Source organism: Anarrhichthys ocellatus, unplaced genomic scaffold, assembly GCF_004355925.1.
Source record: "Anarrhichthys ocellatus isolate YVR2014 unplaced genomic scaffold, GSC_Weel_1.0 scaffold5, whole genome shotgun sequence".
Lineage (NCBI taxonomy): Eukaryota > Metazoa > Chordata > Actinopteri > Perciformes > Anarhichadidae > Anarrhichthys > Anarrhichthys ocellatus.
The window spans coordinates 11,204,843-11,227,795 of record NW_022280035.1 but is presented as its reverse complement, the minus strand read 5'-3'; the positions used below and the strand labels follow the sequence as shown (position 1 = coordinate 11,227,795).

Sequence of the window (22,953 nt, the reverse complement as noted above, 5' to 3'; positions counted from 1 at the left end):
TGTGTGTGTGTGTGTGTGTGTGTGTGTGTGTGTGTGTGTGTGTGTGTGAGTGTGTGTGTGTGTGTGTGTGTGTGTGTGTGTGTGTGTGTGTGACTGCTTTTTTTCTTTGTGTATCTGTACAGGGCTTTTGGTTGGGCTTGTGATCCTGTTGATTACGCTTGTGGTGAGGTGAAAGGGAGGCACACAGTCCTGCTGAGCCAGACTGGAAGGAAATACTGAATGACCAAATTTTCATTCTGTCTTCTTGTACCCTGTGTCCAAATGCTGCCTCCACCGCTGAAATGAATTGGTTAGTCCTGTAGGCCTGGGCACAGCTGTGTTCAGCGTGGAATACACACTGGGCTGATCATGAGGGAGGCAAGGAGCGAATGAGACCGAGATGAGAGAGAGATGGTTGGAGAAATGCAGACAGACAGACAGATGGCCAGTCTAGTCACACACTACAACCCATATGAAAAAGCACACCAGCAGGGACAAAACAAAGAAGACCGAAAGCTTCAGCTGACCACAAACAGTGTAGCATGTAGGTCTCGTGAAGTCTCCTCCTCAGTGGTTATGAGATAGTGTGCATGGAAAAGAATGTGTGAGAGAGGGAGAGAGAGAGAGAGATAAAGAAAAAAAGAGGTTTGATGAGGGAGACTATGTTGGGGAAGGTCTCTTTAAAGCATCTCACTGATTCAGAGTTCCCTCAATAATGTATACATAAGCCGAGGTCAGGTTTTCTCAGGATTTAGAGCCAGCAGTTATCTCAATCTCAATGTGCCGCACACACTAGTTCGATAAAGTAAATTATGAACACTGCACAGATAATCACTAAAGCTGCTGCGTGGCCCAAAACTTTGAGATGCCAATATATCTTAGTTGTCATTTCATTTTGTTTATCCCAGGTGGATCCTGTATTATCTAAAGTATTCAATCTTCTGTCAGTAATATTCCCATACCAAACATATCAGCACTAACTATAAGCTGATGTCACCCACCCCTCTGGGCCATGTGGAGGACAGGTGCCTGCTTCACGGCCCGGCAGAAAGGCAAGTTGGCAGCCTGACTGTTACCTCCTCCTTCTCTCTGCCTCTGCTGCCAACAACCCTGGCACATCTGTGCCTGTCCAGCGTGCTTGGTGCCAACTACCCTGCTGCCATTGTTCTCCCCTGAATGCACCCAACGCCCATGGGAAAGAAGGCTGAACACAGTGTGACACAACCTACACAGCCTGTTAGATAATCTCAAGACATGAAAAGATTCTCTTAGCCTAGATTCTGGAAACAGCTTTTTGTTCTGCACCGTCTACAAGGAAAACGCCCGATGGAGATTTTTCCTCTAGCTTCAGTTTCTAGAGACATTCACTGGAGAGAACACAATCCTGAAAGAGCATAACAACTTCACATTGATGAAGTAATATACAAAACAGTACATAGCCTTTCATTTTAAAATCATCATGTGAAACCCCTTTGTTTGATTGATGAATATATTTTGGTTGATGGATCATTAGGTTGATTCTTTGAAATAGTTCCTGAGCTTTGTTTTTTTTACAATCATCATGATACATCATCAAATCATAATTATTGCATGAGGCGGGAAACACAGGTACAGGAAACACTTTGCTTATGTGTTATTTTCACATATTTTATATATATATACAGTATATGTATAAGTGTATATATATATATATATATATACACAGTATATGTATAAGTGGAGATGGGGATGTGGCCAAAAGCAGATTTCTCAGGACAATGCAGGCTGGCAAATTATTCCAAATAGGAGAATCAGTCACTCTCGCTTTTGATCTTTCTACTACCTGCTCTCTAATTTTTTCAATGCTGACCATTACAAAGAAAAGTCTAACCTAAACCCTTACTTTTACGAAAGATCTCCTTATTTTCAAGGTCCAAACTCAAAATGGCCCTCACAAAGATAGAACCCTAAAAGCTCACGCACAGGCACACTTAAAGCAAGCCACTTGCTGCAACACAAAGCCCTCTGGTGGTGTCCCGCAGGCCGTTTAAAAGCTCTGATTATGGCCCCTGCGAGTCTGGTAGGATTCCTGGCGTGTCAGAGGGTTTAACTACATTCAAATCACTGTCCGAGTCCTCTCAGCTCTTCCAGACTGGCCTGTCTGTCACTCTGTGGCACACAGACACTCACACATATCGGGCTGAAAAACCCGTATAGGGTTGCCCGGGTCCGGACCTTTGAATCCACCCACTCCGCCAAGTCTGAGTGTACTGAGTTGACAGTTCTGTCTGAAATCAACCGAGGAAGGGATTAGAGCAACGACACTGTTATGTACCAGCTCATTTGTGACAGTAATACATATCTGTTTGTAATTGTTTCAATCAGCGTTAATCAGATAATAGAGAAAAGTGTCCGTCACAGTTTAAGATCAAGGTTATGTCTTCAAATTGCTTGTTTTGTTTAACTGGAGGTTTTTTAAATTACAATGATCTCACATTTGAGAAGCAAGACTCAGTGACTGTAGGCTACAGTATTTTTGCTTGTTCAATTAATTATCTGTTGATTAATCAAAGAATTAATTCAGCACTAGTGTTACAGATGTGCACGGTAGCGAACTTTGGCTGTGGTTTTATTGTGGCATGTGGTTATCTTGTTCTGTTAACAAATATTTTTTTTTAAATATAAGAAACACTTACAGCATATCATTTTATTAGCACTGGATCTAATGCAATATTTTGTCATTCTGCAGAGTAGAGTCTGGTGGGACCACATACAAGCATGCACTCACACACACTGCTCCAACACACATATGCAAACTCCGGCTCCATTCAGCGATTTGTTTGATTTACAGTGTGGGAAGGTCCCCAAAGAGAGGTTTAAATTAATGGGGTAATTATACACTGGCAAAAGAAAGCAGTCACACACACACAGTGTCCCTGATGGGACAGATTGTGTCTTTGCCCCAAGGACGACCACTCCTCCCTCTTCTCTCTGGTCCTCATCTCCATTCACTTCCTCAGATCTCAGCTCCTCATGCTGCTGCAGAGACACGTTCTGTTCCATGGTCAGCCACTCTATCTGCTTGTCTGCCTGCCAGAGGCTGGCTGACCCAGTGCCAGCATCAGTCTTCATGTTCAAGTGCAGACTCACTGGGGAGCTGCAAACATTTCAACTGTGCAACTTCAACAGAGGCACTCCTTCCAAACAAAACACACACACACATTCCTGCACAAAGAGCCACAGAAACGAACGCAGGCCATGTATCAACATGTGGTATAGTGTCATGACAAACGCAGTCAAGAGGAAGTGTATTAGTCATGTTGTTAGTGGTGCAGCCCCAGAGGAGGAGCTGCCTTCATCAGTCATAGAGGTAGAGGAGGAGAGAGCAGCTACAGGACCTCCCGTCCTCCCTCATCACAACAAACAGCATTTAGGAGGAGCTCAGCATAAAAGACTGCCTGAGGAAACTGGATGTTTGTAATTCTAAATTTCTTTTTGTGACATACACTTAAAAATGAAGTTTGAGATTTTCTAATTAGGAACAACACACAAAGATGTGTTACTTTTCGATATTTATACGGATGTTTGACAGTGTTTAAGAGTGCTGAGTCAGCCTGAGATGATGAGACGAGTACAATCCACCAGCTGGAAAACCATCAGGCACTTGTTTCTCATGGTTTAAAAATGGTTGTGTTTGTGAGCGTGGGTTTCTGCATTCATACATGTGCGTTCATTTGTATATTTGTGGAAAAATGCCCAACTACGGGTAATGATGCAGTACTCTCCACCTTGAGGCCCACAGATGCGCAGCAGAAGGCGGCTGGGCTTCTGCTGAGACAGCACTTTCTCTCAGTCTGACAAAGTCAATCTCTTTCCCTCTATCTCTTTCTCTCTCGCTCTCTCTAATCCAAACTTTGGAAACTGCATAGATCTTCTTACACCATATTCCTCCAATGCGGCAGCCATATTATTTTCTCTGATCAAATTCAGTTGACATAAAGCTTGATGAAAATGCAGAGGTGTCAAATAATGCTCAAATTGCTATGTGACAGTGTCGAAGCAGGTAGAAGCGAGTTTGAGCAGGATGCAGAGCGAGGGACAGCAAGTAATGGAGCGAGAGAGTAGCTTAGAGCAATCCCAAAAAGGAGAGCGGCAAAGCTTTAAGTCTCGAGGGAATTTGAAAGCCACAGAAATCCAGTTGCGGATATTAAGAGGCTTAATCTAAGAGCCTGGTGAGGCTGAGTTTTGCTGTGTGGGCCCCATCACTATCATCCTTGACAGAGGTTAAAGAGGAGACGAGGAAGGATAAGGAAGAGAGGGAGAGAAGGCAGATTGGAGCAATGACGAGAATAGGGAGCCGTGTATCATTAGAACAGCCTTGCATGCTTTTATAGGAGAATTAAACACTGACATTGTGGCGCGGGTGTTTGTGTGTATATACAGGTGGTAGGATACCCTTGCAGTGACTGTGTTTTTTAACTCTTTTAAAAATCTGCTCAAACAGCATGTTGGATGCAGTCAAAGCAAGGAGCATGTGTCAGACATAAAGCAACACACGCTGAGATGAAACTCATTATCATCAAGCTGCAGATGCCTCCCAGGAGAGGAGAGGAGAGAAGAGAGGCAGGTGGATAAGATAAATCCCTACAGCCTCTGTGGTTGTCTTCTCTTCTCTGTGGCATTCCTGCTTCATTTGATGTGAATGTTTTAGTATTATGAAATGCTTGGTTGATGTGAATTCTAAAAAAAAACAGAAACCCCTAGGTATCACAGCACATGTGCACAGCAGTGCTGCTGCACTTTGGCGCGACAATCTTTGCTAACTTGTCCACAGCAATCATTCAAACGTCCTTAACGGCTCAAATGCTGCTTTTTCTCTCACTTTAGAGATAACATGTTCCACTGGGGTGCCACATAGTTTTGATTTGTATGCAGAGAAATAATTGCTTTGCAGGGCAATTATGGCTGATTGTTCATTTTGGAATCCAGTGGCAGATTCCAGGAAACATGTTGCAGGCTGTAATAAGCTATTCAATTCATTTAATTATCTCTGTCCATCTATTTCTGTTTTATTTTATACTTTATTTATTTTATAGCCACTATAGTTGTTAAACATGCATGCATGCACATACAGCATGGAAGCTGTTTTAATTCTGTTTCACACATATAAGCATGTACTGTATATTCATCTTCCTCTGTCTTTGTGTGCAGGAGGAATAAACCGGGCCGGGGCGGCAATGCCAACGTTCTTGCGGACCCCCACAATGATCCATCCCCACCTGGACATGAAACCCTTCCTGCAATTCCCCATGGATACTGCCCCTCCTCCGCACAGCATGAACCTCTTCCACAATTTCAACACGGTGAGAGTTGATGCTGACACACAGATAGAAATAAACCGAGATGTCTGCAGTCTTTTAACTCACAAGGAGGGCCAATTTGTCCACAAAATTTGGGAAACTAGGAAATGTGCCGGATATGATGATGTCTGTGTATTTACCTCCAAAATACAGTGGTAATGTGATAACTTCCCATGTATAACATATACTTTCTAATGCTTTAAATTGTCTTTACATTGTTTCGGTGCTGCTAACATCACAAATGCATGTTGTGTTAGACAGGCCTCACTACAAGGAAAGCAGTGTGTTCCTAAGACTGTATTATTTCATGTAAACACACTCTGTCCCATTCCTTAATTCAAAGCACAGAATGAAAGAACAGTTCTAAGGCCATCCTTACAGCTGTGTACTTCAAACCCCACAGTTTGTTTGATGTGGTATTTAATTCAATGGAGAGGGCTCTTCCTGTTTCCCCAGGCCCTGACTAACATCTTATCATTTAGATTAGACCATAGAGACACTTTGCATTTCACCAACTCAGCATAATGTGCCGCCTGTTCCTCCAGACTCCATTACGGAATGTCAACACATTTCTTGTCAGCAATACGTAAAATCTGTAAACTTGGTATATACTGTATGTGGGGCAATGCTATTCTTGGACCACGTCTGTTATTCTTTGCATGTGTCAGCCTGGTATTTTCGGCTGCGGTTCGCAAAGGTGCGACATAGCAATCCACTGTTACTAATTGGAAATATCTGGCAAGTGCTTTCACTATGCATAATACAGGGATAGTAACAGCAGTCCAGACACTGTTAAACACATTTTAACGATACAGTCATTTCTAATAGCCCTCCATGGGCCATTACATAAGTGGAAAAATTCTCACTGATGTTAAAACTGCAGTGTACCCAGCAGACATGGATTAATAGAGATACTGAAATTATGCGGGCACTCAGTTTCCACTCTTGCGTCAGCTAGCGCAGCCCTGAAATCAGTCTTGCTTGCTCTTTCTTCAGTCTGCCTCTGAAGGACTCCCTCTAAACCTCTCTCTCTCCCTCGTTCTGTAACATCCCTCTGCTCCCCATCGTCCTTATCAGAACATTAGCTACGTCTGAAGGTCCACAGGGATGCTGTGAATGTCTGTTGCTGCTGATGACTGCGAGCCAGCACTGAGTGGTGTTTTACAGCCCTGTGGCCAGGAGATGGGGCCATAGGAAAGGCTTGGAGGACAGTCTGACCTTATAGCTCCACTGTGTATTGGCACATACACATGGGCAGTACTTACATGCTTTTACTGCATTGCATTAAAAACAATGGATAAATGACTGACCGTGATAGTACTGTTGATATTTGACTGAAAGTTCTCGGCGAAGAGCATGTGATGCCTGAAGTGTCGTGCACAGTCTCAGTTGTTTTATCTGTGGCATGTATAGAATGCAGAAAACTGCAAAAATATAATGCACAACTTTGGTTGATGCTAATGAGGGCTCTGCCTTGATGCTTTCCTATCGAGGCCCCCCAGGTTTTCCACAGTTTTTTTGCTTAATTTAGTTTACAGGAAGACCTAGAGTAATAGAGTAAGTGTTTGCAGCTCTGTTTACATTAGTGACAATATCTTATGGCTTGTTGGGCTTTTAGGCAGAAGAATGTTTAAACAATCAGAGCATGACTGTGCTTGGGTCTCATCTCTTTCATTCAACTATGAATGGAGGGTCAACTAAGATGATGTGACATTAAAAAGGTACCATTTCCAGTGTCTTCGATGCCTCCTGGTGCCTTTCCGCACTAACACACTGATATAAATGTATGATTTGCACACTATGGAGACACAGCATTATAGCAGCAGTAACACTGAGAAATGTCCCTGCAAGAAGATAGCAGCATTCTCTCTTATTAAGTGATCTGTGAGGAGTTAGTCTTAATGAGACTCACATTGATGGTTATTAGCCTCGTAGCAGACGAATGGCCTCTTCTAAAGCCATATACAGCTTTAATGGTCAGCTAATGTGATTTGTCCTCTACCTGCCTGTCTCGCTCAATGTGCCTCTAGACAGTCACAAGGCTGAATTATTTAACTGCAGCAGCTGGTCCTGACATACACGCACCCGCATACACCTCTGAGCCGAGGTGCATGCCCTGATGTGGGCTTGCTCGGGCTGCAAAGGCAGGAATTTCCAAAGAAAGTGTCCAATCATACAAAGTCGTGTGCAGACTTGTTGAATCTCACCTGCCATCCCAGCTCCTCTTATATCTTTTATCACTCTCCTCCTAAACAACTCTTATTCTTTGTCTTATGGCAGCACTAATGGCACCCAGAACAACGACTGATATGTCGTCACACCTGTTGCCTCCTCAGGTTTCAGACTAATCAAAATAGTAATCGTTTAGAGTGTGTTTTGGGGCTTTATCAGATCTTCTGTGCCCCAATGTCTGGCTGCAAGGCATCACCACACATGCCTTCAAACCGGTGTGAAACCAGATAAAAGGGTAGTGTGTGTGTGTGTGTGTGTGTGTGTGTGTAGTCATATGTGGTTTGCTTGGGGTTTGATGGAGCAGGCAAAAGCTCTAGTAGCTGATGATGACATTTGGTAAATGGTGTGAACTTGGTGAAGAGGGGGAGAGTCGAGCAGGAGGGGAGTAGGTCACCCGATCCTGGCTACATCTGGACAGATCTAGTATGCATGAAGAAGGGGGGGGGAGGGGCAGAGGGAGAGACAGAATGAGAGAGAGAGAGAGAGAGAGAGTGAGACAGAGGGAAGGGGAGGGGAGGAGAAAACTGAAAGGCAAACTGAGGGAAATGCACTACAGGGAAGCGTGAGGCAGAGAGAGAGAAAGCAGCTGAGAGGAGAGAAGGAGGCGGATCAAAGGGGACAGGCACTTGTTAGGTGATGTGTCAGTGAAAAAACAGAGTAAGGCAGAGATTTGAGAAAATCCTTACAGCAGACACTTACTTCTTCTCATGCAGCATTTCAAAGACATGCAGAGAGTGTGCCAAAAGGGGGAAAACAAAGAAATCGTAGCTTGCAATGTATCACTCGAAAAAAGTGAGTTTTGTTTTTTTTAGTGAGTTAGTTTGTATTCAGCATTGACAACCAACCAGGGGGCTGAATGAGCGAGGAAGGTGCACCACAGACTCTCAATCTCACACATGCTGAGGTTCAAACTCACGGTCAGCACACACACGGAAGGACCAATGCAGCTCCAAGCTTCATCAGACACAGAGGAGAAGAAGGTAAGTACCTAAATGCTTGGAGTACTTTTTTTCACCCAATTGTGTCTTCATGGGCACAACTCAAAAGTACTGTAGAATTCAAAGCTCCAAAGGCTGTTTTCATCTGGCACAGTGGAGACTTTAGTGTGACTGCCAGAGTGGTCCCACCGAGAGTCACAGAACAGTGCATTCCTCGTTGCTGGAATTCAACCCTTCCAAACATTTTTGTTGCTGATAACTGATCAAACACACCAGAAGAAGAGAGGAAGCAGAAACAGAGAAAGGATGAAAGACTGAAAAATAAACACTGGAGAGAAGTGAGAGTTAAAAGAAAAAGACTGTAAAATATGGGGATGTCGTGAATTTCGGTGCGTGTTGTTGTGCAGTGCTCTGAGAGATGCTTGGTTGCTCTTTGGTCTGTTTCTCCTCAGAAGAAACTCTGTGTAAACAAAAGGCATTAAGGAGTTTGGGTCTTGAGGCCCTGTGGAGCTGTTCATGTGACCGCTGAGCGATTCTTAAGTCAGTGGACTGTGTGCCAACATCCGTCAGAGCTCTCACTACATATACAAACAGTTTGATTTGCTGATTTTCTCAAAATTGGTTAAAAGCAACTTGAGTGAGTTTTGGAAAATCCCTCTGCCGTTACATCACAAGGCACAGTTCCTATTTCATGAGGTCATGTTTTGGAGAATAAATGGGTATAGAGGCCATGTGAGCTGCCGTCCAAAAAGTCTTATTGGCAGCTGGGCGGTGTTTTTAACAGCTGAATAGGCTGGATGGATCCTAGCTGACCCACACCCAGAGCACTGTATGACAGGCTGGGGAGAAGCCCATGATTCATGTTTACCGTTACACCACCAAGCCCTTGTTAAACTTGATGATGGGTCACAGTTATGACACCGACATGCAGTATTTAACATTCAGCATTTCAGCTATGTTTGCTTGTACTGTGGGAGTTGGGGTAACGTTGGGCAGGAGTTTGAAAAATTTCACAAACAAGTTGAGATGATTTTTCTTCTCTTCAGCTGGCTATTGCAAAGTCACAGCTGAGGTATTCATGCAGTTGCTCAGGTAGTATTAATCCACAAATGTCATTGCTCAAAATCCGCCCCTCCCCTTCGATCCATTTCAATTCACAGCAGCAGTAGAGCCTACTTTAGGCTGTTTCTGGGGAGAGAAATAGAGGGAGTCAAGGAACGTGGAGTATGGGAAAGAGAGCCATATGAGATAAGAATGTGGAATGTGAGGATGTCCGGCATGGGCCTCTTTTGCTCTCTATAGCTGGGTTCTTTCCCATTTCTCCCTCCCTTTCTCTCTCTCTATCTGTCCCAATCCATCTTCCTCTCCCAATCTCTCACTCATTCGCTCCTCCAGATGGTGTGTTTCTGTAACGTCGCGTCACCCAGCTAAATGTCTCGGGCCTCCTTCCCATTTCATTCTCTCTCTGTTTACCCTTTTCTTGGAGTTGCCGAGTAACATGCAGATATTGAAATTGTTAGTGCATGAGTTATAAGAATATTCATTTTAGCCACTCTTTTGTCTCCGTCACGCCAGAGTCTTGAGCCATTTGGCTTTTAGATGAGACTATGGTTCTGGGTGCAAGATAGCTTCAGGGAAAGTTCGGTAATTTGCCCAATTGCACGTAGAGATGAGCCAAATTGAGTCATTTACAGTCTGTAGCCCTCTCCAAACCAAGAGGCTTGCATCAGACTTGGAGGACTGTCTGGAACATTCCCCGAGTGCCTTATGAATTCAAAACACATAGCATCATATCCATTGTGTTCTTCAGCCAGGGACTTTTCTTTCTCTTTTTTCGTTTTGCATATTCATACAGTGCCACATCATCTTATACGTTTTGCCTGATTTAACTGTAGACATAGTGCCAGACAATTGTTTGTGGTGGAAATCCTCCCCAGCCATGGACTCCAGACTAATGCTAAGGTCAATTAACAATGGTCACTAGATAAATGGAGCTTCAAACAGATAAATAATTGGAATGGAGCCCTTTTAGATTGGTACAGGCAGGGTCTTTTGTGTCTGGGACAGAGTTTAAGTGGACGGCTTAGCCACCTACCCTCTAGAGCTCTGAAAGCGAGTAAGTTAAATTTACACGAGGTGCTGAACACAATGTAGATGATGGATGTCCCAGCTGAAACAATTAACACGGGGACAGTATGAACTACACCTTGGTCAGGATCAGAGGGCTGAGCTTGGGTAGGATGCAACAGGTGTCTCAGTTGTAGCATTATATCGATAGTTGACCACTGTTTGCTGAACAAAAACACAGATATACAGCAAACATTGCATTGACACTATAAATACACACATTATCCACCCATGCATGTGGTCAGTTAGACTTTCAACTTTAGTCTCTTGGGCAGAAAAACTGTGGGCCTCTCCACGTTACACTGGTCTCTACCATCCGATGTAGAGTGCATGGGCAGGCCTGTTGACTTGTAGCACCGGGACTTCTGGAGCACAGGACTGTAGCAAAAGAGTATGAATTATAGCTCACAGATGCCTCTCTTTCTTTGTCTCTTTCCTTGTTATTTTCTCTCACAGATGGATCCGGTGCAGAAGGCCGTGATCAACCACACCTTTGGAGTTCCACTGATCAAGACCAAGCGGCCTGTCATCTCCTGTAACGTTTGCCAGATCCGCTTCAACTCAGAGGTACAGAAAAATACAATAAATCCATCTCTCGGGGTGTCTGCATTTCCCAAGTGTCATTAAATATGCCGTATCTTGCTGTTTATACGCATACACCTTTCACCTCATACGCCTTTTCTGTAGGAATGTGTTGGAAGGCTTTCCATCCTGTTTGCGAGAGAGAGTGGGTGTTGACTCAGAGTATGTGGTACATTTGTTTGGGCTGTGTTTTGGCAGTTGCGACCCCGTTGGAATTTAATTTATTTTATCTCGGTGTGGAGTTAGTAGCAATAATCACTGCAACACAAAGCCGAGAGAGCTGCTGCAGAAGCAGAGAGAGAGAAATAGGATTTTCTCTTTCAATGTCGACAAAGCTTGAGTAAGATCTTCAACATGTGTAAAGTTAATTTCACTCCAGCATGCCATGGTGTAGGAATCTCTTTAGAATTTTCTAATTTAAACAGTATTTTCATCTCTTTGTTCATATGCTGTAGTTTGTATCTAAACTCATAATGGGAGTTTAATGGTACGTTATACCCCGGAGCAACTTGCAAATAGTACATGACTGATGATAAATTAAAGAAAACGAAAATGATGCAAGTATTTTATGTGTTGCCAACACATCTTCAGTCTTTTCTTCTTGCTGTGGATGAATAGGATAGACACAAATCAATGCCAAATGTCATGTGTGCAGTGTATAATTTGGCTGTGATGCTCCCTATTCATTGGTGCAGACTTCAGGGCCAGGGCGTACAGCCATCCACAATACACAACATTAAGGAGTGGACTGGTGCTATATATACTCCTCAGGTCTACAATTATGGTTTCCATGTGGTCAGGAAGCTGTAGGGCTGTAATCTTAAACCTACTCTTTGCAGATTTTTCTGCTGTATATCTTCACAGGTGCAGGAAATAAATATGTTTACATAATGAAATACTTTGAGCCCCACAGCTAGTGGTTAACAACATTTCCTGATGGATAAAGTTCGGATATACAGTAAATCTGTGAGGAATTTAAATATTTAACCTAATGGTTAAACTATTGTTTTAATGAGAGCTATGTGTCCAGATTTTACTGTCTTTTTGCCATCACATCCGCCCTAAAATATAAAAAAAGACGGAAAAAAAAGGATTATGATAGGACTACACCACCTCTCTGCTGTCATTGTCACTTTCGCTTCCGGTGTACAGGAGAAAAAAGCGTACACTGCAGTATACCAGCAATGTCAAACTGTATGTAATTTGTGCTGTCCTACTAGCTCGGCTGGAGAAAACATTGTCCTTTACGTCACCATAGAATGACTCCCCACCCACACTTCTCTTTTACATAATGTCAAGTCAGGATGAATATTTCATGGGTGAAAATAAGACAGCGGGAAACACTTCAAAGAATTCCCCGCCTCATTTTTCCAGTCCGGGGCTCTGTCTTGTGAGAGAACAATCATTTTGCCCTTGATGCTGACATTTCTCAGTTTTCATCTGCCATCTGTGAGTTAATTGGGTTGTTTAGGTCGAAGAAAGTGATGGGGCTTACCATGTAAAGTCATGACCAATGTATTTGTCTTCAAAAGCATCCAGTTCTGCCTTCCTGCTCGCACCCCGTGCTCCCCTCATTTCACGCATCATTTTGCCATCATCCATGCGTCCCCATTTGATCTTTCTCTCTCTGCCTCTTTCTTTCTGTGCCTCTCTCTCTCTCTCTCTCTCTCTCTCTCTCTCTCTCTCTCTCTCAGCAACCTTCTCCCACTCTTTCTATCTGTCGCCCTCTCTCATGCTACATTATTTACAGTGTGGAAATGCCTAAAATTGCCTGCCACTACTTGTTATAAGATGCATTTGTCAAGGGCATGGATTAGTGTCTGGCTCTGACAGCCCCAGTGCATCTTGGGTAAGTGGGAGCGAGGAGACATGGAGGGGAAAGAGAGGAGAGGAGGAATGGATCAGGGGAGGGTTTGTGCCTCACTGTCCCTGCGTTGTGTGGTGGTGTGAGGTGTTAAACGGTGGTTTGTAATAACCTTGGTGGCGTGCTGCATTAGTGACATCACAGGCTCTGTCCCACTGCATTGACCAACGTCACAGCTGCTGCAGCTAGACTATTGGCTGATATACATTCCTTATTCTATTCCTCTTCCTCTCTACTTCCCTGCCGCCTCCCCTCACTCTGTTTCCTGCTTGTTTATCTTGCCAGTCTATCCGTCATTTTTTTTTACATTTAGCTTCCTCTCCTTTTTATCTCCCATTTTGTCTCATCTGGAGCTGCAGCTGTAGCTATGCTGTAACATCACGGCTTTCCCCTCAGAATGATAGTCATGCTGGAAAGCACTTTCTCAATTTGAAGCCTTTGCATAATGAAACACAGGCATTACAGGCTGATGTGATGCAGCGTTTTCTCTCTCTGAGATTTGTGTCTCTTTTATATCATTCCCAGAGTCCAGCTCTTAAAATAACCTTCCTTGTCTTGTAGTTCCCTGGCTGTGCACCATATCGCCTCCATGTTCCCTCCACGCTCTCTCTCTCTTCTCTTCATCCAGGATCTCACACTGATGCTCACCTGCTCAGCAATTAATCCACTTGGCTTGGTGGGAGAGGTTAAGAGAGCCTATATGTGGCGGCTACGCCGTGCACCATGTGCTCTTCTATCTCCCCTTATTCCTTCTTTTATCTGAGAGATCACATCTCTGTCGGCATGCCCTACTGACCCCGCCCCCCTTTGCACCCACATCTCTCTCCACCTTGATCTAAAGCAGCTTCTTAAGACCCAATTGACAGGGTACAGTTACAGAGGGTCTGCTATATCTAGAGCTCAGTTTGTCATCATGATTTACAAGAAACATGTGATCATCTAAATCACTTCAGCCACGGCCCCCTGGTTTTCCGTGCCAGCTCACGTCCCAGATGCCATCAGGCACACACATACAGTAAACATACACAACCGGGCTTACAAACATTACTCAACGCCCTCTGCCCCCTGCCAGTCTATGCACACTCCTGAACCTGTGGTCAGTGATGTCCTAAGTTCTCCAAGCCTTTCAGCACCTATAGCAGCTGTCAGCCTCTCTTCAAGACCATGTCTCTCCCTGGCAACTAACTGTACCAGCTACTTGATTATCATCTTTATCACTGGCCCCTCGATCCAAAGATTATTTAGCAATGTGACAGGACACATCTGCTCAGACAAGATACTTGTGGAGACAGCAGGGAGCTATCTGACTCAAGTGCTGCATTGATATAATGTGTCTGTATCAGTATGGAGCCTTTTTTATTTTAATTGAGGGGCACTTAAACCTTGATGGTGGGGAGGTAAAGAATGGGCGAACAGATGGCAAATACGTGAATACACCCTGTCCCCCTATATGTGTGTGAGTATTTGTGTGTGTTTTCTTTCACAGTCACCATACTGTGAAGCTATAGGCCACTGGCAGAGACAGCTATAGCAACCCTGCATCTCATGCGCCATGTTGTTCCAGACGCACATACCTCTGTGCAGACACACAAACATACACAGACTAGAGACAGACTCTCCTGACGAATGAGTTGTTTACCCTCTGAACAAACACATAGTAGCTAGCCTTTCATCATGAGATTAGCCAAACTAGCTTCTGTAATAGATCTCTGCACCATTTTTTTTCTTTGCTGGAATGCAGGATGATCTCCAGTCCCTGAAAACCTCCAGACTCAGTGTCCACATTGCATTTTATCTTTCTATGAGATATTACAGACAGGGTTTTAGCTGCCAGGTTGCAAGCAGCTGAAGGCGATCACAGTATTTCTGTTGTACTAGGAGCCCATGTATGCCAGCCTCCCACTGATAATATTTACTTTAATAATAATGCGTGTGTGTTATAGGAGGGTAGATAGTGTGGCATCTCACTGACCCCCAGTTCAACTCCCCTTGGCATGTCTGTCAGCATGGCTGCAGTAATAAAAGCTGGAGCCAAGAACTGTCAGGATGTATGTAGAGGTTTAGACTACAGATGATGTAAAGTATGTCAAAACTTTGAGCGGAGCAAATATGCCCTAAGTAGATAAACGTGTGATCCAGAAAACAGAGGTATTCTTAGACTCAATACACTGCATGATTATTTATTGTTAATTTTAAAGCCTGAAAAAAGATGGCTTAGTGACAGACGGGTCTAGGTCTCGAATGTCTCCATCACTGCATCTTTTTGTTCCCAAGCTTGTTATCCATTTATCCATCCAGTGTAAACCTGCTTGCTGTCTGTGGCTCAGAGTATAGGGCCTATTGAATAACATGCTATCATAATGACAAGTACATGTGTGTGCGGGTGTCACAGTGTGTCTAATCAAGCCTGCAATGATCTATTCACCTGTTGGCATTGTTGTTCACTTACAACATAAACATGTTTTTTTGTCTGTCTTCTCCTATAGAATCAGGCAGAAGCCCATTACAAAGGAAACCGGCATGCCAGGAGAGTGAAAGGCATTGAGACCTCTAAGAGTCGCCCTCAGGAGGGGGACAAGCATCATACTGTGCCCCCCACCTTCTCCCCGTCTCCGCCCATCGCCCTTGGCACTGCCCTAGACAGCATGCGAAACAATGCGGGTGAGACAGCAAAAAAATGTTACTACTAGAAACAGAAAAAAGTGTTTGTGTGAGTTTTGTTGTCAAAATAATCATTTCAATCCAAGCGGGATGTTTAGAAGCTTATCGTTTTGTTGGAGAATGAATTGTAAAATATGCAAGAATAGCAAAGGCATGTAATCACAGTGGCTTTGCAGCGTGTTGTTCTTCTTGTGAGCATCTCAGCTCTCTGTGTGGTCCAATGCGGTTGCAGCAGAGCTTATGGCCAAAACAGTCACACAAGCCTAAGAAACACTGACAGTAGTACCTCACATATTCGCGCACATTCTTTCATGAAAGATAACTCATTTATAATGATATCAGAATACTAAGGGAGTTACTTTAAAAAGCGGGACAAAATGAAGCAATGTGTTCCTTTCTGTGGCCCGAGACACATTCAATTACATTAAGAAATGAACTTCAAAGCAGTGGGTCCAAGTCAGTCTGAATGCAGAATGTCTGGCTAATGCTTGATGAAAACAACCTCTGATCAGATAACTGAGGGGAAACCGGTTTATAGGGACATTTAAATAAAAACAGAAGAAGTCTGACCCTATTCTCCTACAAGGTTGAGAACCCTAAATTGAAATGCTAACACAGTCTTAACCAAATATAACATATGTAATACTTATTTCTTACATAGAAGACAAATCATGAAGATAGTGTATGCAAAAAACAAATGTGCACTGTCATAAAAGTATACTAATGCTTCATTAGTTCAGATCACAAGCTTTTTGTTTTAATTTAGCACAATGATCTTGTCTGGCCGACAGCTGAGTAGCACAGAGAGGAATAGACTAACCAAACCAAAAAGTCTTTATGAGTGACAAGTTTAGACATCATTCCACTACTGCACACAAGCCCCTGTATTAGTCCAGGCTAACCACAGCAATGCTTTGTTCAGCTGTGCAATGTTAAACTGGTTTGGTGCCTGTCCATTTAGACTGCGAGCAGGTGAGTTGTCATATGGTCACATGGCAGTTTCTTGGCATCTTTTCAAGGAACCTCACTGTGGTGTTCGTGTGTTCGTGTGTGTGTGTGTGTGTGTGTGTGTGTGTGTGTGTGTGTGTGTGTGTGTTTGCAGTGACTTATTGAGAAGTGCAACACCATTTGCCAAAGAGTCAAAATAGACCATGTTGCCTGAGCTCAGGGTGGTGGTAATGAGTGCTAAGACTTATTTAAGAGAAATAAAGATGACACCATTGTGGAAGACTTTGACCAGAATCAAAGCCAGCATCTGAAAGGACAGAGACAGCAGCTGATCGGACTTTAATGAACAGTAATTCACTGTAGATTCTCTCTATTAGTTGGTAAGGACAGAGGACAAGCTCTTTCTTTAGCAGTATCTCTTTTGCCCTGACTCTGTTGTCTCAGTCTTACGTTCTCTCTCCCTGACTTTCTCATCTTCCTATTTGAAGCTGCAAATTCAGAGGCTGGTTGCTGTGTGCCTTTGCCCTTCTCCACTCTGAGTTTTCCATTCTCTCAGTGTCACTCTGTCCTTGGATGAAACACAAGGCAATGAATAGACCGGCCATGTTTTGGTGACATTTACAAAGGTGTCTGTAGCTGACTGTTTACCAGACGTTTCAACATTATTGACCGGGAGGCAAAGAGCAAATACAAAGAGTGAAAATACAAAACACAGGTCCAATAAAAAGGTCAAAAGGCCACAACATACTAGTGCAAAGACCTTAGCAAATCACTGTCTCTCTTTTTATGCATACAAATCAAATGTAAGATTTTCTTTATGCTGATCCCAGAGTAGTAAGAGGGCCATTCTTTTTCACTCTCATTCCGACGGGGATCTGAGATCTGTCACCATTAGTGAGAATTCCCGGGGCGAGCTCCAAAAGCATGAGCAGCCAAAACAAGCCTGCCATGACCGAAATCTGAAAGTAGTAACATGAGAAAGAATGCCTTTTTCCATCCAAGCCTCTTTCTCGTGACCCTGGAAGCTTGTCTCTTCCTGGTCTGCCTGCATGTTCGCTTGCTTGTGAGTGACTGCTTGTGTGTATGCATGTCCTCAATGTGATCCTGTCCCTCTTCTTTATAGTAGGGGAACAGATCTCAGGCAGCTGTGTGTGGCCTCAACTGGGAAAGCAGCGTCTGGAGGACGGACACTGTGATTTGGCTTGTGAACACTAGTATGTGTCACTATGGGGCAGTTACTCTGAAACTGACAAAGACACGTCGGCCGAATGCATAATGCATGCAAACACCTATACACACACATACACAAACATTGTGGGCAGGCACATGCAAGCGCACAGATGGAAGGACGACTTGAACATTTCCCGCAGTGCAAATCTCCCACAACACAGAGAAGCATTTGTTGTTGATGTTGTGGCATTTTTCCTGTGAATGGTCTGTTTGTTGATCTGGGATTTTATAAAATATCACTTCCGAGAGTTTCAGTTAGGATACAGTCGAAGTATTGGCTAGCATTGGTATAATGACCTTATAAAGCATCACTTCTCATTAGCGTATCAAATGCAGTCAGCAGTGATGGCTTCAAGCAGGACACATTGAGACCTTGCTGAAGGCTAAAACAGTGACAGGTTAGTTATGGCAGTGCTGTTGGTTCCTTAACCTTACGGCTATCAGAACAGCTCACGAGTTGTATAGCCCTCAAAGGGCTTGCGGTCAAAGTTGCAAAGGAGGCCCTTGGCTTTGGGGAATTAGGCTTGGTGAGCTGAAGGTTTGGCTGAGCAACGGAGAGACAGCTGCTTACTCCCTCCCTCCTTCCCGTCCTCTTTATCCCTCTGCTGTCTGACACTCCCACTCTAATGAAGGGCCCTGTTAAAACCACACTGATATTGTGCCGCTCTTTAGGCCACATAAACACTCGCAGGCGCACACACACACCCAGGGTCAATTAAACAGATGACTTTCATGTGAGGGCTTGGGTTGCATGGCTATGAGGTGACTATCGTATCGAGTTACACAGAGCTGATATGCTTTTCATGCTCTGTCTATATTTATTGTTAGTCTTGGAGATTTCAGGGAATTTATTTATTTTTCTTTGAAGTGAGCCATTTGATTAAATCAACGTAAAATAATCAACATAAGAGAATCTAATACACAGTTGCATGTGTGGCGTGTGTGTGTGTGTGTGTGTGTGTGTGTGTGTGTGTGTGTGTGTGTGAGAGTGACTTAGAGTTTGGATGGAGGCCAGACTGGGAAAAAGGCACCCAACTACATTATGAATGAGGCTCGGCTCTTGTCGGGTCAGCATTGAGTTTCTTAGCTCCTTAATCATTAAGAACGGGCACACACGGGCACACACACACACACACACACACACACACACACACACACACACACACACACACACAGAAACATACCTACCAACAAACTATCTTACCCACACAGTCAATATGCCCTCCTGTGTTAAGCCTCCTGGTAAAAATAGCTGGAACAGTATCTCACAACAATCAAAGACTCATGCAAGCCTTTGTAATCTGTTTGCCTTGGTTTAAATTGCAAAACTTTCATTCAAAATTTGAAATAAAACAAAGTGTATCATCACTGCACAATGTCCACCTCCACCCAGGATTGATTATGGCAGTAACTCTGTTGTTCTGCTTTCAACTTTACATTTTATATCACAACAAAAAGCTTACTCATTGTCGGGTTCCCGACTCATTCTTTGTACAATAAGGAACATTTGCTTTCATGGGCACTCCTTAATATTCAGCTTTTTTCACACCAATTCTATTCACACTATTTATTACATTTCAAAGAAGTTATCGCAGAGTTAATTTCACACTGAAACAGCAAACAACGGAAGTGGTTTGTTCTGAATTTGACTTAGTCTGTATTGAATCCCACGGCTTTATCAACAAAACCTCTCCCCATGGAGTGCATACTATACATAGCTTTAATTTCCTGAGGTGGATTAAGGCAATGCATACACACCAGACTATAGTTTAAAGCATCTGGACAGAGTTATCTCCCTCTGCTGACCTCTCCCAGTGAATAATGCCTTCTTCTGTTTGGCTATGAGGCGCGCTAGCAGGGAAGAAGGTCAGTTAACTGCCTTATCAATGTTTAATTAGGCTTAAAGCACATCCCTAGTTTCTGGAGATTCAAATAACTCTGACAGTGGGGTTGCAGTGCAAGAAAAACATTACAATTTTTCTCAGCTACTCGGAGCGCATATAGAATTCATCTTACGTGCTTTTCATTTTAGTCAGTAAATGACAGAAAAATATTTTGCTGGTCAGTGAGATTTGTAATTTTGGGTTGCTGAGACAGACAGTGAATTATTGTGGCTACGGAGGCCCTGAGGGGTTAGCCTCAAGCTGAACTTGTTCTAAGGGGGATGAGTGTTGAGACATTCACTGTAGTATGAGGTGAAACAGTGACTGGATGTGATGGTTTGGTAAGGCAGACCTCCAGGCCATCATGGATCATGAAATCCCTCATTACTATTTGGCAAACCATCTCCATCCCTCCCCCACTTGATTTTAACTCAGACCACATGTTATGGCCGCTGTGGATTCTGGGTTTGTTTCTTTGCATTGTAATAAAGTCATGTGCATGCGTACGTACGTGCCTGTGTGTGGGCGAAATTCATCAACAATTATGGAGATAACGATCAGCTTCTCTGTCATTTTGCCTTCCTGCACTTAGGTAGGTACAAGCTCTGCAATCAACTTAACCAGCTCAGACAGCTTGTGGCAAAGTAAACACATTATGAGTCACAAAACTCTCCAAAGATCACTTACCCTCACTCTGCACCTAGTTTATGAACTCCTAAATGTCATATAGAGTCAGATGTATTCTCTTTTTTACCTTTTTAATAAAACATGTGTTTGAAGCTCTCTGTGCAGCCAGTAGCTTTGCAGCTGGCAACTTCCAATATGTAATAAAGGGGAGTTTTGAAATGCAATGAAAACCACTCACAATGGCATCTTCATCAGAGACGATGCAATGGAGTAGCCAGAGCAACTAAACATCACACAGATAATCATATAGTCACATAAAACTCACAGGGTGGGACAAAAACATAAATATATCACAACCCCTATGGACTCTGCCATGTGACAAAATTACAAAGCACATGGGAATCCTTAAACGGAAATTTAAGTCAATGTTTGTTTTCTTTTTCTTCCCAGAAATACTCCATGTTATCCCTTTAATACCATAATCCAGGGGGGTTTTCCATTGCCTGTCCTCGGCGCTACAGTACATCCTGTGGAGTTTGGAGAAGGGCCTGCTACTCCCCTCTGATGGGGGGAGTTCTGAATACCCCACCCAAATTTAGGGGGTCTTTTTTCAGTCAACACCCATTGCTTAGAGAATACCAAAGGTATTGCGTATGGGAGTGGCTGACCAGAAACATGTGTCTGGCAATGTACAGTATGTATAATTATTTTCCATGTTAAAAAAAAGACAGAGTAGCCGTAATGCAATCAAACACATGCAACAATAAGAAATTAAAACTACAGAGAGCGAGCAGGAGAGTAAGCAGAGAGCGAGAGGAGAGCTCACTTAATGACAAAGCAAGTGTTATTTTGCTTCAAACCCAGCCAAAAATAACACATGCACATGCTGTGATATCCGTTTCCCATTTCTCACTTTGGAAATATTTCAATAAGATGAGACCACATCAGTGAAAGACTGGCTCAAAAACTTCAAAAAGCCTAATAAGCATATTAAACGCATGCCCATGATTTGACACATGTGGGACATTTGTTTTTTTTCTCCTCTGATCCACTTTAAAAGAACTTCCGTCTGCAAGTGGTTTATGTTGGTTTGTCTGATCTATGCATCACGTGACTTCTACTTTCAGCTGGGTGTGATAAGCGATGTGTTTTAACATAATAGCAGAGTTTATGTCACGGGCACTTTGCTTCACCGCTGAGTTTGAAGACAATGAAGTCAATAGTAAAACACTTTATTGTTTGAGTCATGTACTTTTTGGACCACAAAATCAGTTCTTTGGTTTGTCTTTGCCCTGCGTTTGACATGTATTCTATTTCTTTCTTTGTTTCTCTCTTTGTTATTTTCAGATCAAACACAGCCTCTGTCACAATTAAACGGGTCCCTGCTGGCCCCGGGGCCCCTTCCCCCTCTTCCCACCCCGCTTACCCCACCCATGGACTCCCCCATGCCCTTGGTGTGCCCCCTCCTGCCCACCCCTTCTTCATCCTCCCTAGGCTGCGGCACTGGCAGCGCCAGCTCAAAGCAGCCTGGATCTGGACCCCCTGTTTCAGGAGCCGCCGGGGCCTCCAGCCTGTCCAATCCAGAGACAGAGGAGGACAAGGCAAAGAAGCTGCTGTACTGCTCCCTGTGCAAGGTGGCTGTCAATTCCTTGTCACAGCTGGAGGCCCACAACAAAGGTGGGTTAATCTGTGACTTGCAGAAATTCACTGGCAATTAAACTATGTGAGATTAACTGGGACTTTCTTGGATCTTCTGTTGATGGAATATGAGTTTCTGGGGGATGTAACTTTCTCCCTCGTATTTCCAGCTATGGTAGGATTCTTCTCCGTTTACTCAAACTACACTGCTGCTGTTGTTGCTGCTGCTGGAAACAAAATGTGAATTTTGCCAAGAAAGATCCTTGTAGCAACTTCATATATTCTAAAATGGAATTTGAGAAATACACTAAAAGTACAAAATAGTGAAATATTTGTTAATGTGATACTAAAATACATTAGTCGACACAGAGAAAACTCCAAACTGATCAATTTAAGAGAAGAAACTCATTAGTTCGCAACGTTTAACAGCTTTGAAATGATGTGGGATATTTACATTTTACACTCCTTAAGTAATAATTGCTTGGACTATTTTAGAATATCATTCATAGAAGGATGATTTTCATTTTAAAAAGGCAATTAAAGTTGTTTCAATAGGTGTCTAAAACAATGTAGTGGATATCATGGAATGTGTGGAGGTGGAATCATGGGGTAAATAAATTGGTAATAAATAACACAAAGTGACATTATTTAATCTCTTTTGACTGACAAAGATTCAAAGACAGTCTATTATCTGGCTGCTCTTACTGTAAGTGCTACCATCTCAGTTATTGAATTGACTGCACCCCAGCAGAGGGTACTGATCAGCAGATAAGTGATTTCCTTGACGCTGTCTGGCTCAACCTATGTAACCAAGCACTGATTTACTGGTTTCAGGAGCTCTGTCAAGGTGCCTCACCTGTGTGTGTGTGTGTGTGTGTGTGTGTGTGTGTGTGTGTGTGTGTGTG

The 22,953-nt window shown here is 43.3% G+C and overlaps 1 protein-coding gene across 2 annotated transcripts in view; it reads left to right on the top strand.

Annotated features, from left to right (window-relative positions):
• Window positions 1–22,953, top strand: part of znf385a (zinc finger protein 385A) — a 51,451-nt gene that overhangs the window by 21,484 nt on the left and 7,014 nt on the right. The window contains exons 2-5 of one of the 2 annotated variants that reach the window (XM_031844649.1): window positions 5,170–5,321; window positions 11,072–11,182; window positions 15,548–15,722; window positions 21,758–22,087. In XM_031844649.1, coding sequence (XP_031700509.1) covers window positions 5,170–5,321; window positions 11,072–11,182; window positions 15,548–15,722; window positions 21,758–22,087 — 768 coding nt within the window. Of the gene's footprint in view, window positions 1–5,169; window positions 5,322–8,017; window positions 8,531–11,071; window positions 11,183–15,547; window positions 15,723–21,757; window positions 22,088–22,953 lie in introns of those variants that run through there. The other variant, XM_031844650.1, reaches the window with a different exon arrangement.